General features: G+C 35.1%; 3 protein-coding genes across 9 annotated transcripts in view; 1 reads left to right on the top strand and 2 right to left on the bottom strand.

The window, feature by feature from the left end:
* Positions 1-358: 358 nt before the first annotated feature.
* LOC114943650 (uncharacterized) lies at positions 359-4,520 on the top strand. Its single transcript, XM_029319308.2, has 8 exons — positions 359-431; positions 1,472-1,698; positions 2,072-2,123; positions 2,210-2,256; positions 2,342-2,375; positions 2,652-2,755; positions 2,842-2,954; positions 3,019-4,520. Exons 2-8 carry the CDS (start codon positions 1,643-1,645, stop codon positions 3,279-3,281), a joined length of 669 nt encoding a protein of 222 aa, XP_029175141.1. The 5' UTR covers positions 359-431; positions 1,472-1,642; the 3' UTR covers positions 3,282-4,520.
* On the bottom strand, positions 4,481-7,190 carry LOC114943649 (ubiquitin-conjugating enzyme E2 J1). The gene is made up of 5 exons (XM_029319306.2): positions 6,638-7,190; positions 6,073-6,278; positions 5,804-5,994; positions 5,615-5,732; positions 4,481-5,464 (listed from the first exon to the last, which is right to left on the bottom strand). Exons 1-5 carry the CDS (start codon positions 6,672-6,674, stop codon positions 5,219-5,221), a joined length of 798 nt encoding a protein of 265 aa, XP_029175139.1. The 5' UTR covers positions 6,675-7,190; the 3' UTR covers positions 4,481-5,218.
* Positions 7,191-8,231: 1,041 nt separating this feature from the next.
* Positions 8,232-24,170, bottom strand: part of LOC114943697 (serine/threonine-protein phosphatase 2B catalytic subunit 2) — a 128,044-nt gene continuing 112,105 nt past the window's right edge. For 4 of the 7 annotated variants that reach the window (XM_085487814.1, XM_085487815.1, XM_085487794.1 and 1 more), the window contains 4 exons: positions 17,578-17,662; positions 17,205-17,302; positions 16,755-16,970; positions 8,232-16,333 (listed from right to left, as the gene is read on the bottom strand). In XM_085487814.1, the coding sequence (XP_085343940.1) occupies positions 16,777-16,970; positions 17,205-17,302; positions 17,578-17,662 (377 nt within the window). In that variant the 3' untranslated portion in view covers positions 8,232-16,333; positions 16,755-16,776. The remainder of the gene's footprint in view (positions 16,334-16,754; positions 16,971-17,204; positions 17,303-17,577; positions 17,663-24,170) is intronic. The other 3 variants (XM_085487797.1, XM_029319380.2, XM_029319378.2) reach the window with 2 other exon arrangements.

Genomic DNA, 24,170 nt, shown 5'->3' with positions numbered 1-24,170 from the left:
CTACAAGCGAAACGAAATTTACTTCACACATCTATATACGATATTAAATTATAATGTGTATTTGGATTTGCTGTATTTTAAAGTCTGGTCACAATTTTAAATTTCGATTTTTACATTGACGAAGCTTGCGGTTGAAATGCTGTCGCTTTCTGTATTAAAAAATTACTTTTTCAAATTCAGGTGTCATATTTACAATAATATAATAAAGACACGACATTTTCAAGTGCGAATAAAAATCTTTATGTGATGATAGATCAATGTCGATTGCGAAACGAAAAATTTAAAAAGTGTCAGACTTCAAGATTTTTAAAATTCACATGTTCAGTTGTGTTTGAAATCGATTCTTATTGTTTAGAACATTCCCAATCAAGAAATATATTATTGGAAAATGCAGAATTCGAAAATCTGGAAATTTGAAGAAAATTAACTTTGTGAGTTTTCTTTAAATTACCGTATTTTTTAAAGCGTACAACTACAAGCGAAACGAAAATCACTTCCCACAATTAGAAACGATTATTTATTATGTACACAATTTTAATTGTGAATTTCTATTATGTTCATAATTTTTATTTGTCGAGTTAATATTATGTACATAATTTTTATTTTCGAATTTTTATTACGTACATAATTTTAATTGTTAAATTTTTATTATGGACATAATATTAATTCATTGAATTTTCAATTTCTATTAAGTCCATAATTTTAATTCACCGTATTCCTTATATCTAAATAATTATAATTTGTGCAATTTCTATTATGTATTTAATGATAATTTGTCGTATTTCTTTTATGTAAATAATTTTGATTCGCTGAATTTCTATATGTACATAATTTTATTCTTGAATTTTCATCGTGTACCTAATTTTAATTCTTGCATTTCCATTATGTTTTAAATTTTTATTTGCGGAATTTTTACTATCTACAGTACATAAGTATTCTTGAATTTCTATTATGCGTTATAATTTAATAATTTGTTTGGCGCGTGTGAAGCGCGCGCTTGTATTATCTAGTTTTCCTTTAAAAATGTTATAGAGAGTTGAAATAAGCATCAAATTTCAAGCATTTATTTCGATACGATATAATATCGATATAGACATCGATATTTGATGGATCACTTCTCGCTGGGATGTGATGATCTAGAATCTAGAATATATTCTGGAATGCAATTATTCTTAAACAAAAAATTATTTATATGTATATTAATTAATAATAAAATAATTATAATTATGATGAAAAAAATGTTTTGATAGTATAAATATTATATAATATATAATGACATTCTTAAGAATGTTTTGTATATTGTAGTATATTTATGATATTCTGTTTATATTAATTATAATTAATTTACGCAAAATATTAATTATATAACGTAATGTATTGTATATAAATTTTTATTATTTATTATTTGAAAGTAAAAACATATATATGCTGTACATATACATATTAATTATTTCTTTCATTTTATCGTCAGGTTAGGTATGGGTTTGACAGTTTGCGTTGTCGCGACGAGAGCTAAGTACGGTAGGGCCTTGTAAGGTGGAACTGTCTGATTTCCTTGTCACGTATTAACGTGGAATTAAACAGTGGCATCCGGACACTCATATCAGTTAGATGACGGCGAGGTGCCGTAGGTTGACAGGTCATGGGGGCCTGTCTCGGCCACTGCTTGGCGAAAATCACAGACTCCGTCTCGTACAGGTTAGAATTGGACTAGATTTGACAGCGATATGATTACCAGAATATGTATTGATAACACAGTTTTTTAATTTAGTATACTGAGAAAAGATCTTTATATTTTAATTTTTAACTATGCCCAAGTTAAATAAACGATGCGTCGATGACTCATTGTCAGTACTGTAGTTGTATGATTCACATAGTTGGGTTGGTACACAATTCTCAATGAAGTTAATATTGAATGAAAAGTTGTAGGAAATATATCGAATTTTCTGCTCTAGTAGTTCAATCATCTTCATTAATTTGTCGAAGATATTATTAAAAAGTATATATTTATCAAACCAATATTTTGTTCTCTTATTATATATTTTCTTATAGTGTTTGTTGTACGTTACAGATTTTATCAAAGACATACCAGAATGCCTTTTCAAGGAGAAGAACAAGCTGAGGTACGTATTGAATTTCTTTTTTTCATGCTATATATATTCTTTTACTATAATATGAGTAATTTTGATGTTATCGTTTATGCTTATAGTTCATGGATGGTGAAGAACATAAAGACCAAACTAAAAAATCAAAAAGGTATAAAAGTTATTTTTCAATTTTAATTATAATTATAATTGATGATATTAATGTTATACTTATTTGTCATGCTCACTGGATATAGCCTGTTATCATTTCTCTCTTTAAAAAGATTTAAGGTAAAAACATGCATAATGCATATATTTTATATTTCATTTATTGTTAGTATATATAAAGATAATATTACAAAATATATAAGGGTTATTCCAAAGTTGCATGAACTGGCAATAGTGTACAATAAATATAATAAGAATCAACAAATCAGTATCAGTTTTATAAATTTTGAGAATTCTATATTTTCATTACATTTATGAAATAATTTTGTGAAAATATATTTATCACTCTTACTTTGCAACAAATTTTTTAATTTCTACAATAAAATATTTGAATTACAGAAAAAGCATAGGGTTCCATTGACTTTAGAATTATTGGAAGAGGGAGGATGGACACGAGGTGGTAATAAGTATACCAGATTGAGTTCTAGAAATGTTTCTACGAGGTATGTTATATTATTGGTTTAATAATAATAATGACTAAGTGCATTTATAAAATTAAATATCATAAAATCTACACAATTATTTTTAGCTCTGGACTAGATGCATCACTTCAAATTCTCGATGTAAGAACATTAATGAAACAACCAACTTATGTTTCTTCTACTCCGGGATCGTCACTCGATCTTGAATGGGAACACGAAGGTAATCAAATCATTATATCATTGTTCTAAATTTTACAATACATAAACAAATTCTATTTGGGCAGGATTTTCTCTACCAATCATGAATGAGAATGAAAATACAGAGAATTCTATAACACAAACATCAGCTAACAATAGTCAGCCATCTAGCTTGACAGCGTCTCCTTGGTCCAGAGTTTCAAGCTCGAATAGTTTAGAATGGGATCCAGTAGAACCAGATATGGTATGTGTTGATATAGAGACTGAGCAGCTTCTAACTGAGATAGAAAGATTAACAGATAGAGCTCTAAAAGAAACTGGTGAATGGACTAACACTCATACTAGCTGATAAACAATTTAATTATATAATTAACGAAATTGTTTGTATTTTTGTATTATAACAATTCATTATAAAGTTAAAATAGATGTCCTATACTTTCAAAAAATACATAGATATTATTTCGATATTACTATTCTTGAAACAATATAACTGCATTTATATTGTTTTAAAAATATGTATTTTTTGTACAACTTAGGACTTATATATATATATATATATTGAGCACAAAAATTTAACAAAGAGGATACCTATTGTTGTGCATAGTGTACCTTATAGTAATCTGTAACATGAAAAAAAATTATGTCAAACTCAAAAAAATCAAACTAATAGAAAATCTTTTTAAAGTGTGTACGATTCTTATATGCATATAAAATATATATTTTTGTTTCTAATTTAAAAGTAAAAATATTTGCTTAAATGGAATTGCAGTTTAGCATGAATTTTAAAAACATTAACGTTTTTATTTTCGCTATTAACTTACACACAGCTTCCATATGACAATAAATTATTTACAAATAAAATGTGCCACAATGTTTTCAATTTTTTAAATATATCTGTGCACTTTAAATGATTTGTTTCGATATGAAATAATACATATAAAAATAATATAAGTTGCTTATATATATATATATAAATTACATGCAAATATATATACAAAAGATTCTATTATAGCATATTTTTTATGTGATTTTCAAGCTATTGTAAAATGGCATTGAATCAATTTAAAAGATACATATAGTTTAAAGTATACATACACCAACAAATAAAATAATTAAAAATTAGCAATTGTACAAAAAAATCAATTTCCAATAAGGAATTATTTTATTGTATGGAGAGCACGTGTAAAACTATCTAAAATAATTAAACGATGAATGTAGAATGCCTTAATATAGATAATAAAGATTGTGAAGTTTGTTATAGTTTATGACTGTGTTACTTATATATTTTTAATGCACACATTACTATATATATATTATATATATATTATATATAATTTTTTATTTATTGCAACATATAATACATGACCTAAATGTGACACAGATTTAAGAAATACTTTTTTTCAAATATTTGAGTGCTAGGAATAAATTCTCTAAACTAAAAAAAATCATATCAATTCAAAATATAAAGAAATGTTTAATGTATGTAAAGGAGGACGTGCAATTGAGAAATATTATTATACATAGACTGTAATGAATGTTAAGAAGTAATATGTTTATATATGCTTTAATAAATAATTACTTTATTATATTTCTATGTACATACAAAAAATCAATTTAGACAATATCCTGTTCTAAATCCTCTTCCTCTAACAGATTATATTATACATTAAATTTTATTACAGTGTAGCTATACACATATGAAAAGTGTACGAAAGCTATAGAATTACACATATATCTCTGTATAGCTTAAATGTTTATTACAAAATATTATCATATTAGGCTATTGCACAATATAATTTACCAATAAAAATAATATACTGATTTTAATTATATATTTTATTTATATATAGGCAGCACAAAAAGATATATTCAAAAAGATAATAATTACTATAAAATTAATAAAGAATTTATCATTAATGACAACTAATATATAGCATTTAAAATCGCGAATTAGTTGTCATTTAATATAGTATGTGTATAATGTCATACGGTTTTTTTTCAATACTACAATTAAACAAAAGCGACTAGTATATGTATATACTAAATCAACAATAATATTCAAGATTTATAAGATAAATGTAAGTGCAGTTCTACAAGAACACAAAATATAGAGATATGTATTAATATATATTAATGCATTCTTTCGTCGTGTATTATATATGTTTTTATGAAAATCAGATAGTTTGCATTATACGTGAATCTGATTGTTTTTGTCTTAACAATCTATAAAACATGTATAAAATTTACTTTATTTTTATGACATATCTTTGTGTTTCACAAAAAAAGTTAAACGAGAAATAATCGTCGTAAGATTAACAAAATAATCGCGGATACTAATGAGGCGATAAGAATACTCCAAAATAAATCGTTTGAAGAGGACATTGTCTCTACGCGATTTAGAATAATATCAGGTTGCTGACGATCTACATTTTCTGCCGAAATCGTTTCCACATTACGGTGCCGTATTTCGCTTTCGGACGAACTTTCCGTATTATCCGTAAAAGATATATCTGACGTAGGTGAATCATCGGCCTACAACAATATTTTTTACAAATTAACGTTATTTAAGTATTTGCGTTAAAGTATGATCAAGAGTTCACGACTTTTTAAATTACATAATAATTAAATGTATATATGTGTGTCGAATATTATTTCCATATTAAAAATTTCATAATTATTTACCTTTAGGGCAATTGTATTTAGCATGGTTTGCTCTTCCTCGGTAATAGGTTTTTTAACAGAGTTCTTGGACAACAAATTTACAACTTTTCCACATGTATCACATTGCCAGTTCAATGATCTGGAATGGCAACAATCAATTATTGATGACTTCATGATGCTATAATCATTAATCATATATAATATCAATACTTTTTAGCAAGTTTTTGTCGTTCCTCAGTGCTATAATCTAATGCTCCAATGGTGCCGCTTCCTGGTGTAGGCATGAAAGCTATCAGAGCCAACAATGCTGTTCTAATACTCCATGATGGTTGCCACGTTTCAGGATGATGGCCAGAAATACTCAGACATATTTTCTTGTTTGTTTCAAAACGTCCATTTGGCTAAATCAAAAGAACATTGTCATGATGACATAATCCATGTACCGTATATAGTATATAGTTCTAGATACATTTACTTACTGTCAACAAAATGATATTCGGTGGTTTCATAGGATACTCTGGTGGTAGTAAGATCCTCCCATGATAAACACCACCTTCAAAGTCTGTGGATGGTGGTCCTTGCACCGTGAAGTGCCATTCAAATAGATTGTCCTCAAGAGGAGATGCGTAATACTCTTCAGTAGCTTCATGCAATTCCTGCGCCTCTCTCATTAATCTTTTCACCGCTGAAACAATAATACATTCATTTTTATAATATTTAAGATGTCTTTTTATGCATTTACTTTATTTCATGCTATGCAAATGTTAATATATAAAAGTGTTCTTCCACTGACATTAAACATTATATATGTATGCACACTACGTGACATGAAATAACACAAATGTATTATAAAAATCTATTTCAAGAAACATTGAAGGATATAAGATATTCAGCCTCGGATATTGCAAACTAATGACTAAACCGCGAATGTGTGACAGCTTCGGAGTTTAATATTCAAAGTTATGATAAACGATATTGTTCGACGTCAAAATAATTAAAGTATACCGGCGCAATTAGCATATCGATACACATCGACTGACTCACCTGGGCTCTTCGCGTTGTACTTTCCTTCGAATGACATTTTCGCATACGGCGGCTTTTCCTTGGCTCTCGATACCCTTCTTTTTCTCCGTCCGCTTCCCAGAAGCGCAGGTTAAAAGTCGAGATGGGGAAAATACAACGCCGGACAACGCGCACTGACACACTCTTTCTCTCTCTGTCTTTCTCTCTCTTTCTACACGACGCGCACAGCTGATCACGCGGACGTCTCTTGTTCACATATTTATTATCGGCGAAGTCTCCATATCCCCGAAATGATTTTCGGCGTTGCGGCTCGAAAAAAAAACCTTTCCTTTGACGTGAAGGTGCGCGTGCACCGCGTCGCGAAATATGACGTTAACTCGAACTCGACACGCTCGACTCTCGCAGTTTATCGTTGCCCCTTCTCCGAGGGTACCCCTGGAATCCCGCAACCTTGTGCGCCAGACAGGAAAGAGATCGTCAATGAATCTTAATAAATTCCTCGACCTATTCTCCGTCCTTTGTACTGATCGAAATGCGACGAAACTTATTCGTGATTTTATTCACTTTTCTGCTTAAGAATGGACAATGAGGCATCGAATGAGGTAATAAAAAAATCTGTTGTTAAAAGCAATGAGATTTATTAATAGAAACAGATGTTTTGAAAAAAAAAAAAAAAATGTGATTGATAACTTTTATCAGGAATCTGTTATTTACTTGTATTTTTTGAAAGTTTGTATCGATAAGAAATGCATACGTCATCAAAATATAAATATCAATATATATATATTATTTTTGTTTTCTTTTGCAATACTTAATAAAATACGCGATATGATCATATCCGATTTTTTGTTTTCCACGGTTTTTTTCTAGATAGATGTATCATATTGGACAATATCTCGTCTTTAATCTTTTTATATATTTTTTAAATATATATATGTATACAGAGCATTTCACGTAAAATGATCGACCTCTAAAAATAAACTGCTTGGGATTTTTAAAATAATCATAAAAAACATGTTAGTGCATATATATGGTATATATGTATAAGGTTAAAGGTCAAAAAAATAAGTATGCCTTATATCCAAGATATTGGAGATAGGACACGTTTAAAGAATTTTTTGACATTTATAAGATTTGACTAAAATTTCAATATTTTGTATTGGAAAAAATATTCTTTTCAAAAAAATGTTCAAAGAAATGTTCTTTAAATTAAATATATATTAACTCTAAAGAGATATTTCAAACATTACGCTTTATAAATAAAAATAACAAAAATAAGAATACATTAAATATATATTACATGCAAATTAATGTTGTTTTTAAATTTATACTTTTATTTTCGCACTCCGAATTTATATTTTTATAATACTTTTTTTACATACATTAAAAAAGCACTTTGTACATTTAATCTTCCAAGAAAAGTACTTCGATTTATTTCTGTAAATAACGATGTAGAGTTATTTCCATAATAAAATTTTATTTTAATAATATTATTTCCCATAATGGCAAATAATTACAATATCATAATTATAATATTTTAATATTTCGTAACATTTTTGTGAAAAATACTCAACGAGTGTTTGAAGAGAGGAACAACACACACACGTGATACGAGTTTTCGTGGAAATTATAGACTTTATTTTTAGAATATTCTAAATATCATAAAACAACGTAAACATTCACAACAGATGGGAATAGGGTGTTATTTATAATAGTAATAATAATGTCATTATGTGTTACCGTAATAATTAATCGTTATGAATATATCGTCTCTCATGACGTATTTATAATTATGTATAAGTAAGATTTTCTCTTTTATTTATTTATATAATAATTACTCATTTGGGTATCCTCTCCACACGACAATGATAATTATAATAGTGAAGACGATATCAATAATGATAAGAATTGTGTAACGTTAATCATAATAATGATAATAATAATAGTACCGATGCGTCTATATACGTGTCATGTATATGTATATATAAACAAATATAATATATATATATATATATATCTATATATATATATATGTATATGTATATGCTCTTATTCTCTTAAGAAAGGGATAGAGTCACAATGGCGCTAAACAATGTGTATGCGATCTCGCTTATTTTGTCGTTTCTCCTCGCAATCAGAGAGAGTTCTCACTTCTATAAAGTATTTTAGCCAAAGATCTTAGGAGTAAGTCTCGTAATAATAAGTAGATAATAGTAAACGCACGTATATATATGTACAGTTCTTTTTCTTTATCGTTGAATGCCATTCTTTTTGAATGCCGCGAGTATATCAGAGTAAATAAGCCCGATTATATGGCTCTCGCATATGGTGCCGATTTCGCCCGATGGATGTGCTCCAAGGATATTCACATTCCCTTCTCTTTTCATTTTTTTTTTTTTTTTTAATATCTGTGGCGAATAACTTTTCTCTCCCGCGTGTATGAAAAAACGCACCTTTTTTTAGAAAACAAAGTCTGCAATATCTAAATTTCTCGACCGCGTTTCGTAGAAATGCTGCGAATATAATTAATTTTGGTACTTACCAAGGAACACATTTATTAAAAAAACTTCCCCTATGTTATGAAACGGTGAATAAAAAAAATCGATCTTTTATCAAGAAATGTTTTTATTCTAAATATCGTTTTCATGTCATTTTAATCAGAGTTATATAATTATTTAATATCGACTTAACCGCGACAAATTTAATTTTCTTTCGTCAAATTTAATTTTCGTCACTTGGAAAGGGAAGAAGGGGAGAAATGGACCATTTTGATCCATTATATTTTCTGTATTTTATACTATTTTTGTTCTCGGGAGGATACATCACATCCACCGGGCGATGCTCGCGTGAAAGGAACGAGAGAAACAGAGTCTAGGACTACAAATCTTTTTTTTCTTTTTTGGTTTGTAAAAGTAGTTAAAATCGCAATCTCCGATGTATTTTCTTCTCTTCTTAATTGCGGCCCGTTCATTAATTCTGGGCGGCACATTTCGCGCGTGTCGCGCGCGCAATTGGGGAATTATTTATTTATTATGTTAAAAACGCCAAACACACGATGCTGGCAGAGCGTAGAAAATAGATCTAATTAAACGACACACTATACAGGTACAATTATTAAATAGGGAAATGTGTGTGACCACGCCGTGTGCTTGCATACTTCGCCGCGAGAAAGTATATCAACAAATTGGAATTATACAAAGGTGAAAGGTATTTTCTATATGTTCGATCGAAGCATGTGGCCGCAAACAATCTCGAAATATAAGGGATCTCTCGAATAAGAAATACGTTAACGGCGACGTTAATGTACCTACAAGACCGACCCTTTTCTCTTCATTTCCTGGGACAATGGGTTTTCTTTTTTTTTTTTCTTTTTCAGTCGTTCGTTTTAAAAGAGAGCATTTAAGGTAATCTATCTCTTTCGCGCGTCATTGCAAAAAACAATCGTGCAAGTGATATGCAGACGAACGTTGCACGCCTTAAACAATTGGGCCCACGACGCGTTCGTACGATGCAGGCCCGTTGTACCAAAGTTAGTTAGCGTATTAAAAAGAAATTTGTCGTCTATGTTAATTTTATTGCTCGCTCGATCGGGATATCACTGCTCCAACGACGACAATTATTCTTGTCTCGAAGATCGAGTCTCGTTCTTCTGCGTGTACCTAATCGTAGCAAACGAAAGCACTCGGACAGCATAAAAATAGAAACATGTTCAGAATCGGGTCATGAGACACCTTTAAGACGTCTTTAAGACCTATTAAAGACGTCTGATGACCCAATTTGAAATATGTTGCTGTCTGGGAAGCGAGTGTTTAAAAAATCGCTAATCCGAGGTAGCCAACTCTAGTGGTGCAACTGACCTCTCCGTACATACGCTTCTCTTCACTTAGTTAGCCCTTAAAACCACGATATGTACATACGGTTCAGCGATTTAGCTAGCCGCAGATCGCAAGCCGTCAGTAACAAGCAGCCAATGACATTTAACGATAGTTACAAAACAATCGTAACAGTACGATATAATATACTATATAGATATATATATACATACGCACAACAGGCATGTGTATGTACACATACATATACACTGTATTCTCTCACTGCCCTTATTAGCGATTAGTACACGATAATAATCAGTCGTAACAGGTACATAAAATTGTTTCTCGGTCAATTGAACTCGATTAGTTGCGTTCGATGCGACTCGAGAGAGGAGAGTTTCTTTGAAAATTCTTTCCTCTCTTCTCGCGGTATCTCGCTGATGAAAGAGGAAAAGGGGGAAGAAAATGAGATCTTGGGGGAAAGAGAAGAAGAATGTAGAAGAAGCACGTAGTTTCGGCAAATAGCAAGAACGTTTTCACGTTAAGGCGTGTGATAAGATAACAGCGAGATTTGACGCGAAAAATGCAAATTGCATAATATAAATCCTGCTGCTTTGCATTTACAGTATGAACAATTATTACAAATTCTTCATTTTATCTAGATATATACAATTATAAAAATTAAGATAGAATATAGATATACCTTCGAACTTGTATAATTTCTGTGAAAATTATCTCGTCGTAAGCTCGAATCTCGGCAAGATCTTTGCTTATCACACACCTCAGAACACCTGGTTACTCAAGAGAGACCATAGATACATAATGAAAGTGCACCATCGCGAGTTCGCGTATAGAACGCAACGTAGTCACAGAAGAATCACACACAGCACTTTAATCATTTCGCTTGGCTTAAGAAAGAAAAATAAAGTGGAAAAGAAAAATAGCGCATCTTGCTGTACGAAGGTGCAAGCTTCTCCCCTGAAAAACGTTTTCGAGCAAAATTAAGCGATTCTATTAATACTAATGAACTCTATCAGTAATGAGACGTGTCGCTCGAACGATTTACTTATACATAGGTGTGTCGCGTGTGCAGAAATGAGATTGTACGCGAGAAATATATAGAAATACAAGCTCTGCGTATCCTACTTTATATCTTTGAGGAATTTAAAGTCGATATTTTTTTCTAGGTAAAAAAAATATTGATTTCTTCCATTTTTCATACTATTTATAAATAATTTGAAATCTTACTTTTTTCAACCCCCCGTTAAAATAAGATCCACTTGAGAAAAAAAACGTGTCAGTTTTCAGTTACTTTGACATAATATATTGCTGTCGAAAGAGAATTGACTCGAAATCACACAACAAATTTGCAAGTGTAATTTGTCATCGTAAAAACACTGTATATACATATCTCGCACATATTAAGTAGCATTGCGTATCTATTTTTCTCGCGTACATATGTGTAAGACCCGAAACTCGCGTTCCACATACATTATGGCAATACTGTGGCGTGTATTATTTGCACGTCTACGAAAGATACGACACGCATTTATATTCGTCACGACGCTGTATTTTCAAATGAATGAAACGGGATGTCTCCGTATGCGTATCGATGATATGATTGCATGCTGTCAGGTCGTTCTGTGCAGGAATAAATAATCGAACCGAGAGATTTTTAAATGATATAGAGTCACATCTCCCAATATATAAAATAATTCGTTTTGATCGCAGCAACTACGAGATTCTGTTATGTTACAGAGGAAAAGCGCGAAAAGTTTCCTCGTTGCGCTACAATATTATTAACAGAGGAAGACCTTTTCTTCGAAAGAAAGAAAGTACGAGATGAGTGTGTGGGAACGTGACGTGTGAATCACACAGACTAATCGAATTGGATTAAATATTTTTTTCGTATAAAGAAAATGCAATGTCGAAGGTGCGTTTATTCGAGTATAGTAGAGTGCGAATCGAAGCGTGAATCGATTGAAAACGATTGGAAATATCTAAACAAGGCACAAGACTGTTATTCGAAAAATGGATGGTCCGTGAAAGTTTCATGCATGCAAAAGGGAAGTCTTTTTAAATCTATATATATTCTCCGCGTAGTTATTTTCCTCGTTAAATATATCTTCGTAGGATAGATCGCTTCTACAACCAAAGATAGACGGGAGCGACTTGTGAATCGCGTTCGGTATCATCATCATCGTGTCACCCTCGTCGTATCGTAGCTCAAGCGACAATTAGAATTGTGAGTATGAACGCATATTCCATGTATGCGCTTATATATTATTATTAATTTGACCCGCGTGCCATTCCATTTTGAGATGAATCGCGCTCTTCGTGTTTCGTGATAGCCGTAATAACGATAGTAAGTAATAACGATAGTAGGTAGGATGATTGCAACGGCGACGGTAATGATGATGGCAATAATATTATAATTAAATGAATAATAATTATCGTAATAATAACGTGATGTTCGTTAATATCAGATAATCAACATTATAATGTATATGTATACACGTCTGTATACAGGGTATCCCGGAATTATCGAGACTCCTCATCCAGAAAATCTTTGGTCGATTTAGATTCGCTTTTTTTTCGTTGTAAAACACAAGTATTGTTGTGACATTAACGCTTTGCGAATTACTTAAGCGATTCGAAAGTGAAGGAAAATTTTCGTCAAAGAAAAGTTGCGAGAAGGGATCCTTGGGTGAAAAGAGTGACGATAGTTCCGAGTCATCCTGTATATATTGTAGTGTTCCTTTTTATGTATATATGTATATTTATATATATTCATATTTATAATTATATAATATGTATTATTTATAATCGTGTGTATATTATATTATATATTTCATTATTATTTAACACATTCTTTTGTACAAGTAAATTAATTAAGAATAAGTACAACTTGGTAGCAAAGAGAGATAGAATTATTATTCACTGTATATTTTATATCGTAGTGAGAAGATATATATATATATATATATCTTATATTTCATTTATTATAATATTTTTCTTTCATTACCTTTATTATGTTTCTCAGACCGTAATGCTGACGGTGCCGCCATTCGGCTTCCGGAGAGATGCTTCTCTGCCTCGAATCTCTCTTATCTTTTTCTCCCTTTTTCGATATCCGAGATATGATTAGGCTCACGATCTTCCGCGCTGCTCGTCGACGCTATAAATTCAGCCGCGCAAAGCTCGCTAAGTCGCAACGTCTCGATTTTCTAGAGAAGAGGTAGAAAAAACAGCGAAAACACGACGATAAAATCTCGCGGCACGATCGCGCGAGCGATTATTATTACTATATAAATATTACACGAGAGACGAGAGTAAGCCGCCCTCGATTCTGATTATATCCTTCGTGACGTCACGTGCGAGAGCGCGATGAGCGCGCGACAGCGCGGACGATCGAAGCGGAAGCGTCTCGACGATCGCATTTCTTTTTTTAATTTTATTTTTACACGAAACGATTATTCTAGCCTCTTGTAGAATCGTCTCTATGTATCCGAAATAAGTAACTCGCAAAAAAATGACGAACGGCCGTTCTGTTCCGTCCTGTCACCTGTCGTCGGCGAGGATCCACTTCTGGCTTTTTTTTTTTTAATCACGACGACAGCCGCAGCGCACACGTTCAAAATAATAGAATAAACGGATTGTTTTTTTATTGTGTTGCATGCGCGATGCAGAGTGCTGGCTTCTTTAAAACGCGTGGTCCTCTTTCTCCAACTCGTGCTAGCTCGCGTAATTTTCTTCAGCACCATTATGACCTACTATCGGATTTTAATTCCGCGCCTATTGGCCGAGTTCACGCTCAGGTGGCGTATTACGATCGCTCTCTATCGGGCGTATATATATCCGCAAATCACTTCAATTTACGCAGCAGCTCTTTGCTCGTTCTAGCAAATCTTGTACGACTAGTTGGGGCAAGAGATATGCATCACATGTCTAAACGAGCGTACACGTGTCGTATGTACATGTAACATGCGTTATGGATTTTTCTCGTTCGAGCCACTTCCGAGAGATTCTTGGCGTCTCGTCAGAGCGTACCGCTATATCCAAAAGTGTCTCGTTTTTTTTTTTACATACGTAGTTTATCCACTCATCTATGATATCACAAAATATATATAACGAAACGGAAGTTCATAGAGATCACATGTAACAAAGACAATATATCCGATGTACTATATATGTTATGTAATTAATTATACGCGAGAAATTCTTCTTGATATCCTAATCGATGGCGTTTAACAAAATACACGATGATATTGATATCGGGATATTACTATTGAGACCAAACTAAAAATTCGATGATCGTTATTCAATGTAACGCGATTCATCATGAGATATATAACTTAATATAATAGATAACGATTATCTTGCGTGTTCCTTCAATACGAGATACGTGGCGTGCGCAATTCCGGAAAATCGGGATAAAACGAAAACGAGATACAATTTTCTTCCATATTGCACGAGAATGAATTCGAATGGATCCTCGGGGCAGAACGGCCAAGATAGATTATGCTCGTAATGAGTGTAATTGGAAACGATGCGCGCGCTCGACGTACATTTCTTTCGCGCGTTAATTATATCGCGCGACCGTGACGAACGTGTGCACGCGCAAAACACGATAGCGAAAAACACGGTATTCGGATTACATAATGAATAATTAATAATAATGATGATAATAATTAATAATAATTAATTAATTATAATGTATAATATATATATATATATGTATAATATTTATAATATTTATATATATTAAATAAAGTCTCCCCGATATTATATATATATGTATATTGTTTTTATATATATATATATATATATATATATATATAATTTATGACTTAATCCTAAGCTTAGCTTGACTTAAGATTTAAGTAACCCCACCCCGTAGCGCGGGGGATGCGTCATCCAGGGCGGACACATCTTAAGAACCTAGTAAAATCCTAAAACCGGAAGCTCCGCCATGACGACAGGCCAGCTGCCTCTTTTGTTTCTTTGGCGGAGACCGCTCGTCCTCGTTCTCTTTCTCTCTCTCTCTTTATCGTTCTCTCCCTCTCTCATTCTCTCTCTTTCACACTGTACGATATCTCTCATTAGACAAATGTGTAACCGCGCGCGCGGGCTGTTCCGATTCCATCTCTCTTTCTCGTTTTTCCGCGTTCTTCGGAGAAAGGAAAGAGAGAAATGACGCCCGGGAGAGGAAAGGGAATATACTCTCTCGTGTATGAACGTTCGATCCGAGGTCGATTCGTAAACGGATCTATCTATAAGATATATCGTTCGAAGGTTTCGCCCCTCGTCGATTCGTGCAGACGCGCACATATGTACATCGAGTAAATTATCCGTGAGGAACACGCGGATAATGAATATTAATTAGTGGATGTTGGAAAGAGAAAGAGCAAGAAATTGCGAAAGGTAGAGTAAGCGAGAACGAGGAAAGAGAACAAGGGGATATAATCGCATGAACGATCGAGAAAGAGAGAGAAAGAGATTGGAGAACGTCATGCGCGCGCGGTTCATTGCAGAAGGAATTATCGCTAACATTCTCGTTTCTTTTTTTTTTAATTCGCGCGTATGTAGTGTATACGGGGAAAAAAAACAGAGGCAGATCCTCGAAGAAGAGAAGTCCCGCTGAAACGCCCAGTCGGACGTTTTCCGATGATCGTGCGGTTTCCTTTTACTCGGCTGACTTGCTTTCTTTCGCTGCGCGCGCACCAGGACCGATGACAATGCTCCGTTCCTGATCTTCCTTCTTGCGACCGGCTTCTTTTGACACCTCGATGGACAGCACACTGGTTGTAACAACCGGAGGAGGGAAGGGAGAGACGACCAATGGTTTGCAAATGTTCGATGGCAACGGCGATAACGTCAGGATCTTAGGACCCGTCCACGCCATCTGAAAAAAATCCCATTCATGAATTTACATCAGGCTTATACTTGGTCTTTCATATTTTCGCAACGGCAAGAGATCGATTGAAAAGCTATTTTATTCCAAAATTCGTATTTTTTTTTCTTATATAGTACTTCAATATATCACAACATTATATCACAATACGAACATAAGGTAACATATCTAGATTCTTGTAGGTCAACTTATATCGTAATTAGTTAGGTTTTCGTACGCAGTAGTTCCTCGTAGCGAAAATTGTTAGGAAAGAATAGTTTTTAGCTGGTACATAATTAAAATCAATATTTCGTAGGGATGATGTCGAGCGTTAAATAGCTTCGTAAAATTGACCAGAGAACAGAGGCGTAAGCGAGAGCTTTTCCTCTGTCTCTCGGCATTTAGAAGGTCTGTGGACGAGTTGGACGCGTACCTTGATTGGACGAGTGTGGGGCTCACGATTGCGGTTGCGGCGTGTTGTGGTCCCGCTTGTCTCCCGCAGGAGGCGGCGGCTTTGTCACGGGTTTCTCCTCGTTGACCGGCGTAGGTGGTGCGTCCTTCCTCGGTGGCATTCTTTCGTTAATGGCGTCCAAGCCCTTGGCCTCGGCGAACGAGGTGATTTTATGATTCGGCGAGAAGCCTTGGAGAGCTGGATATAAGAAAAAAAAATGTAGAACATATATCGAAGAAATGACTGAGAGTCTCTCAAATATCCTAAGACACCATCCATTGTCCGCGAATAACGATAAGAACTCTCTGGGTTCCACCTTTTTTGAACGCTGCTTTGAAAGAACAGCTCATCGCGCTCTTAACATTTGGAAGCTAAATTACGATTTTTCTGAATGGCGTTATCAAAACTCGATATCTAGTAGAACTTTCTTACCGTTTTTCAGAGAAGTCTTGCCGCCAGATAATGCACCAAGCGGTAAAGCTCCAGTCGGCGTCAAACCTTTCAACTGCAGCACGCTCTCGCTTTCCTCTCTGTGAAATACAAGAATTTAAATTTTATTATAATACTAAGACTTTATTATATTCTTTTTTATATTAATTATAATAATTATATATTATAAAGAGAACCTTCATTATAGATAATATCGCGATTGCAAGCAGATTTTTCATTCATACAAAAAAATCTGTCTTTATAATTTTAAAATTCTAGATTGAGCATATTATTTTAATTGAAACAGCGTTCTCTTGCATATTAAAATTGATTTTTGTTTCATATAACTTATAACTAAAGGAAATTATTCACTAACCTCAGGACGGAGAAGACACGCGCCATTTTACCGATGGCTCTAATCTTGTTTCTGATGACTTCTTTACGTAGATTAGCTGCTGCACCTATAAATACCAGAGACACATCTTATGGCATTCGCATGATAATGAAATATCAGCGTCTAGATCATCCGGTGACGTAGATCAACGTAGCGAAAACCTATATCAGTATACAAGATATTCTTTTGTGGCTCAACTACTAATTTATGATAAATTAATTCTTATTAAAAAAATTGATTGTTAAAAAAATTAAAAATAAAAGAGTAAAGCGACAATTATACCATAAATTGAAACTATTGTACGCTACAAAAAAGAGAATGTTAAAAGACACTTTCACGCCAACGTTAATCGATCTGTTTACTGCAATGTGCTTTAATTAAGATGACTGGATACGGTTTCACCACGTCGTCTTCGTCACCGATTTGCCTCGCGGCGTTTTTTTTTCTTTCGTCGCCGCGTTTGGCAAATCACTTGCGATGATTCTTCTTCTCGCGATCGCGCGTTATTAACCATTACACGTTGTACATACTACAGAGAGAGAGAGAGAGAGAGCTTACCGGGGGCATTATTATTACGTTATTAATAATCACTCGTTATTCTCATCTGGCCACGCCAAGACAACAATGCCAAACTACAGGCAAGAAGTCTGCGCGCACTTCACGGGCGGAGTCGTGTAAAGCGAGTAATAAAAAAGAGAAAAAAAATGCGCGTGACATTCGTCGCGTTCGCAAAGAGAGGGTACGCATTCTTCGCAATAGGAAAAAAAAAATAGAACGTGTTAATTCATCAACACTCGCAAGAACAAGCGCGAAGAATACGTACGATTGCGAACGCGCGTGCACTAAAAGCAACTGCGTAAAAAACGTGCGTATAAGTATAGCGTGTAAATTTCTCGCAAAAACATACTATACAATATGTGTGTGTGTATGTGTGTGTGTTTGTGTACGTGTATTTAGACATACATATCAAGAATAAATTCGAGATGCGAGAGAAAAAGAAGCATGCACATGCTGAATAAGCGGCGAGAAACGTACGCACCATCGGTCACTATAATACAAACTCTTATCGTTTACCACTTTTTCCACTTTGGCAATCGCTTGCTACTTCGAGAGGCTCATTGCCAGGCACGAAGGAGTTGCAAACGCGAAAATTCATCCGTCTCGCGACGATCCCGGTTAAATTAACACGAGTTTACGCGGCTCCGATGTTGCTGTACCAGGCAATCTTACTTTAATCCCTACGATATTTCCGTCGCTTATCCCGTCGCCCACCCACACAGAAAGAAGCTTCTCTTAGAATTTACCCCGAAAATCATGGGACAATATAGAAGAATTTTATATAAGAGTTTCTCTGATTAATATTTTTATCGCAATAAAAAAATATTAATATCTGCCACAATAAAATGTGAAATGTGTTCGATTAATTTTACTATACTGAAAAAGATTATTAAATCAATAAAAAATATTTATTTCAATACTGCCTAATCAATTATTTATGTGAAACAAATAAATATTTTTCACATTAAATCAATATTATTTTAGTTTCAAATAAATGATTTATTAGGCAGGATTGAAATAAATATTTATTCAAATTCAATAAATATTTTTTTCAGTGTAGTAAAATTTATTATGCATATTGTTAATATTTTTTATCGACATTTACTATGATTTTCCGGGTAAATTCTAAGTAAGAGAAAATTCTCTCCGTGCACGTTTTCCCGATTTCCTCTTCGAAGCAAGTAGAAGCTGAAAGCGACACGGAAGAACGCTGAATGGTAAAACTGTTTGGAAATTCGCGTTAAAAAGTTTACGATACTTGGCGAAAGTTTATGGGTATTTTGGCGCGGCAACTCCTTCGCACCAAGCTGTCGGTTCGTCTATATTTGTTCGTTAATTGACACAACGGTCGAGCAATCGCTCGATCGATTGTACACGGTACCTTGGGAGGGAACGAGGAGAGATTCGTTCGTTCGCAGCATCACTAAAATCTTCCGTTAGCGAGAGAGAAGTGCAAAGAAGATAGAATTTGCTTTTTCTACTTCTTTTTTTCTTATGTGTATGTGTCAGAGCACTAAAGTAGCATACTCGTTACTCTTGGAACGCGATAAAAAAATTCGTCAAAAGCTGCGGCGGAGCTCGAATGGGGAAAATACAAATAATGCGACACTTCTATTGTAATATGCAGGTCTACGCGTTATTATTTCGATCGCGCTCGTATTTTCTCCGTCCCCAGATGCGTAAATTCCATCTCGTTTCGTCTAGCATTCGGTATTTTCGAATTAAATGCCGAACGTGTTGGAGAAAAAAATATCGCGTTTCGCGTTCGACGAAACACGTCCAATTCCGGCTTCCTAATGATTTACGGCCCAGATCTGCGATCCTTAGACCGCTGTCACGATAACGTATCGCGCGATTTGTCAGTTTCGCAGAGGGGACACAAGCGAAATCGCAAACTTTCCCGTCGCGAATCTTTCTGACCAGTTTGTTTTCGGAAATATCGATGGATGTCACGAGGGAACACAAAGATTATCGGCTCTCGAGATTCGGATTTGGCACGCGTCATGTTCCCCACTGATAGATCGATCGATCGATTCCTCGAATAATCGTCAAACTATATTAGTACTCGGTAAAGATCGTTACGCATCGCGGGTCAATTAAACGACATCGCGTACACACTTTCCATAATTAACCGAGATATTATTGCGGAATTAGATAGCGAGGCTCGATTTATCGGCAATTATTCGATGATATATCGCACAAGTGCGTTTCAATCTCGCGTAATCCGAAATTTCGCAGTTGGAGAGAGCGAGAGGTTTTCATCCCTCGCAATTATGAGATTTTACCTATGTATTACATGTTATATATGGAACGAGAGACGTCGCGCGAACTGGAGAACCAGAGTATCGAGCTTAAACCGTAATTTTCTCGTAAGGAGATTATTTTCGCCGAGGAGAGAGTTTATTATACGAAATGTTACTATGTATATATATATATACATACATATAAATCCGAGGAATGGAGCGCGAGGCAATCAACGCGACGGGGAAAACGACTTTCTACGTCTTTGCTCGTCATGGCTAAAGCGGGGACGATTTGGGTCGAAAATGCCTGTCCCCGGAAAATCGATAAAGTCGAGCATGTCAAATATTAGGCGCTCGGCCTTTCGAAGCGAAGAGCACAATTTCGCGGATCGTCGAATCCCGCAGCGGATGATCCGAAATACGACTAGTAATTTGGAGAAAATTACATATATTCGCGACACTCGAGGATTTGCGTCGTTATCGCTTCTGACGTATAAAAAAAAAATAGAGAGAGAAAAAGAAAAAAAAATAACTGACGAGAGAAATTCTCGCTCGTTCTCTTCGATCGAACCGCGTTCATCATCGATCGTCGGACACAGATCCTGAAACAACGACCTCCTGCGCTTAACAAACGAGAGGATGCGGCACATACAATGACGTCAACTACAAACTTGTACAACAGATCAAGCCTTTTTTTGCTCTCTATACATTTATGTGTCAGCGCACGGTTACGCACACGTAACTTGTCGCAACGGCGTCGAAATTGCTCGAAATATAGCGAGAATTGGAGAATTCATGACACAGATGTGTAACACATCTACATAAACGCCCGTAATAGCGGTTCATGTAATAATAATAATAGTAACAACAATTAATAATAATATTCGTAATAACAATATTTAATAACAATAATAATAATAATTCGACAATATACTTTTCAGAGAGAAGAGTGGAATATTTCGCGTTCAATGAAAATAAATGTACAAAGTAGATTAACGTACCTCCGATATCAAAGAGCGCGATATGAAAAGTGATATGAAATAACGGTGTTATTTCAGCGGGCTTTCAAGCTTACGCCAATTTTGATAATTCTAATTACACACATGTCACATGATATCGTCCGATTCGAAATATTCACGGATATGCGCGGAGTTAAATGACGAATCATTTGATATTCCAACAAATATTTTCTTTTCACATCCCGTCGTTGAAGAGTATAAAAAATATGCGGTTTGCAAAACGTTGCGGAGAGAGAATTTACCTGCGCGCATAAGAATAATAATATGCGCGATTAAGATTCGCGCCGATTCTATAAACGGAGGAGAGAGAGAGAGAGAGTGAGATGATCCATATGTCTGTGTAATGATCATCTGTAACGCGATCCGATGTTATTTTCGATGGACCGAGAGTGCGCGCCGTTGCGACAGTTGTCTACCGAGCTAACATTTATCAAAACGCAGTCGAGCCTGGCACCGAGTTTTCAGCATGCGAAGACCCGTCGTACATTTACGAGATTATGAGATTCCTCATCATCTCCTACATTAATCTTAATGCAACACTCGTCTCTTACAAATGAAGATGTATCCATTAATTTTCGGGATTAAAAAAAGACTTGAAAATTTAATCTCGGACCGTGTTGATGGAATGTTGCAATTTTAGATATAATCTACTATGCTTTATTGACAAAATGGTAATTTCATATTTCGATTCAATGACGATAATTTTGATATTCATTTTTTGAAGAAAAAAAAAGTAAAATAAATAAGAGATCGTTTTCTGCAAAAATCGTCCTCCATGCGATTTCAGTCGACCTGATTCGATAAGACGCGTGCCTTTTCGTAAACCTGTGCTCAAAACATTATATAGCGCAGGGCTGCTAAGTGCTCTATTCGGGTTTCCCAAAAGCAGTTTTAGAAGCCGCAACTACCCCTTCGAACCGACTCGCAAAAAAAGCAGGTAACAGTTGTCGTTTCTTGCAATTGCTCTCTCGCAATATATCTATCTCGCGACACGAATAATAATCGTTATCTCGCCATAACGCTAATCTCCCGTGTGATATTACCAGATGGGCGGTCAAGTCGGCTCGAAGTATCGAACGATAATTCTCCGAATACAGGTCGTACATATCGCTCACTTTGCAACGATGGGTCTTCGACATCGGTCTAGTCATAGGCGCCGCCGCGAAACAACCCCCAATGTCCTTTTTGCGAAAAGGATGCGACGCCTATGTCTCGTTACGTGGACCGTTTCATCGTGAATAGAAGGATTGTATACCTATACCCAATGGTGAACATTTGACCCTCGACCTACTACGCGAGAAAAAAAAGAAAAGAGAAATACGTATAATAATTAATATATGCGCGAGAGACTCCGAGGAATATTTTACAAAGTGTCAAAGTACCTTTAACTTATTTCTTTGATTCTCATTAAATTTTTTGTTCTTATTCCGACGAAAGATGGAGTCGACCGAGTATAGATACAAGCGATCGAGGGTCAAACGACGACCGAGCAACGCGACTAATCGGGATAACCATTGGGTGCTAGACATATTTCTATTTGTATATTCTCAGCTCGAATCGCGCACGTGGAAGACTTCGGCCGGGGAATTGAACGCCGTTGCGCTGATCAACTCGTAACCGAGAACTCGCTGATCCTCGCGAAATCCAACCCCTCGAACTTCTCGATCTCGCACCCTCTCCTTCTCCTTTCATGGAAGAGAGAGAGAGAGAGAGAGGGTCAGTCGTTAACGAGGGTTATCGCTCTCGTTAATGCGGGATCGATGTTAATTCTCTCTCTCCGTGGATTTGCGGAGAATTATACCTCGCATCTTCGTAATTATTACCGGGGGAGGGAAAGAGAGATCGAGAACGGGAAATTCATTTTCATATTAAAGTTGCCGCGGAATGGAGAAGAGCTGGGGAGGAAAACGGCGTCGAGTTCCCGCGGCTTCGTCGTTCACGGCCGAGAAATAGATAGATAGATAGATAGAGCAGAGATATAGTATGTGTATATAGGTCTTACTCGCACTTTCAACAGAAAATAACTCACCGTACGCGATGGTAGGTGGGGTCGGACCGGACCGTTGGATTACCATCGGGTTACCATGGCGGCCATGGTGCGCCCATGGTTGAGCGTAGTGGACGTAAGTAAAAGGACAGAAGTAACCAACAATGTGAGAGCAGCGTCAAATGCGGCCGAAGAGAAGAGATAGAGAGTGGCGGAGATTTTGGTCGGTTCGTTCGGACGCAGCCCGTACGGGAAGACGTATTGTATTTTTTTTTTTTGCGGATGGTTGTTGTTTGGTGTCGGTAGTGGTGGTAGTGGTGGTGATGATGGTAGTGGTGGTAGTTGGTGATGTGATAGTGGTGGCGAAGAGGTGGTTGTAGAATATGGCGCAAAGGAAACAACACATAGAACAGACAAGAAAAGACAAGTGTGCACAGCGTAAGTGGCATTCAATCAAGCAATGTGCGTTAGACGATTTCTATTGTCGTTAAATATTGTCTTTTTTTCTTCGGTTATCGGTTGTATATGATTGTTCCAGTGGCGGATTCAGTCAAAGAGAAGAGAGGAAGAGACGAAGAGATAGAAGAGAAAGGGAGAGAGCTTTCTTTGAAAACTTTATAAATAGTAATATTAATAAGATATTTTTAATACTCTTCTAAAATTTTTTAAATGTTTAATAAATCTCTCTTTCTTACTCTTTACCTATTTTTTTTCTTTCGTCTCTTCTTCTCTCCTTTTCTCTGGCTTAATCAGCTACTGAAGTCTCGA

The sequence above is a fragment of the Nylanderia fulva genome, unplaced genomic scaffold (assembly GCF_048542155.1).
Source record: "Nylanderia fulva isolate GAGA-0341 unplaced genomic scaffold, ASM4854215v1 Scaffold11, whole genome shotgun sequence".
NCBI classification, from domain to species: domain Eukaryota; kingdom Metazoa; phylum Arthropoda; class Insecta; order Hymenoptera; family Formicidae; genus Nylanderia; species Nylanderia fulva.
Note: the sequence above shows the minus strand (reverse complement) of the source record. Positions and strands in the feature narration are given on the sequence as shown.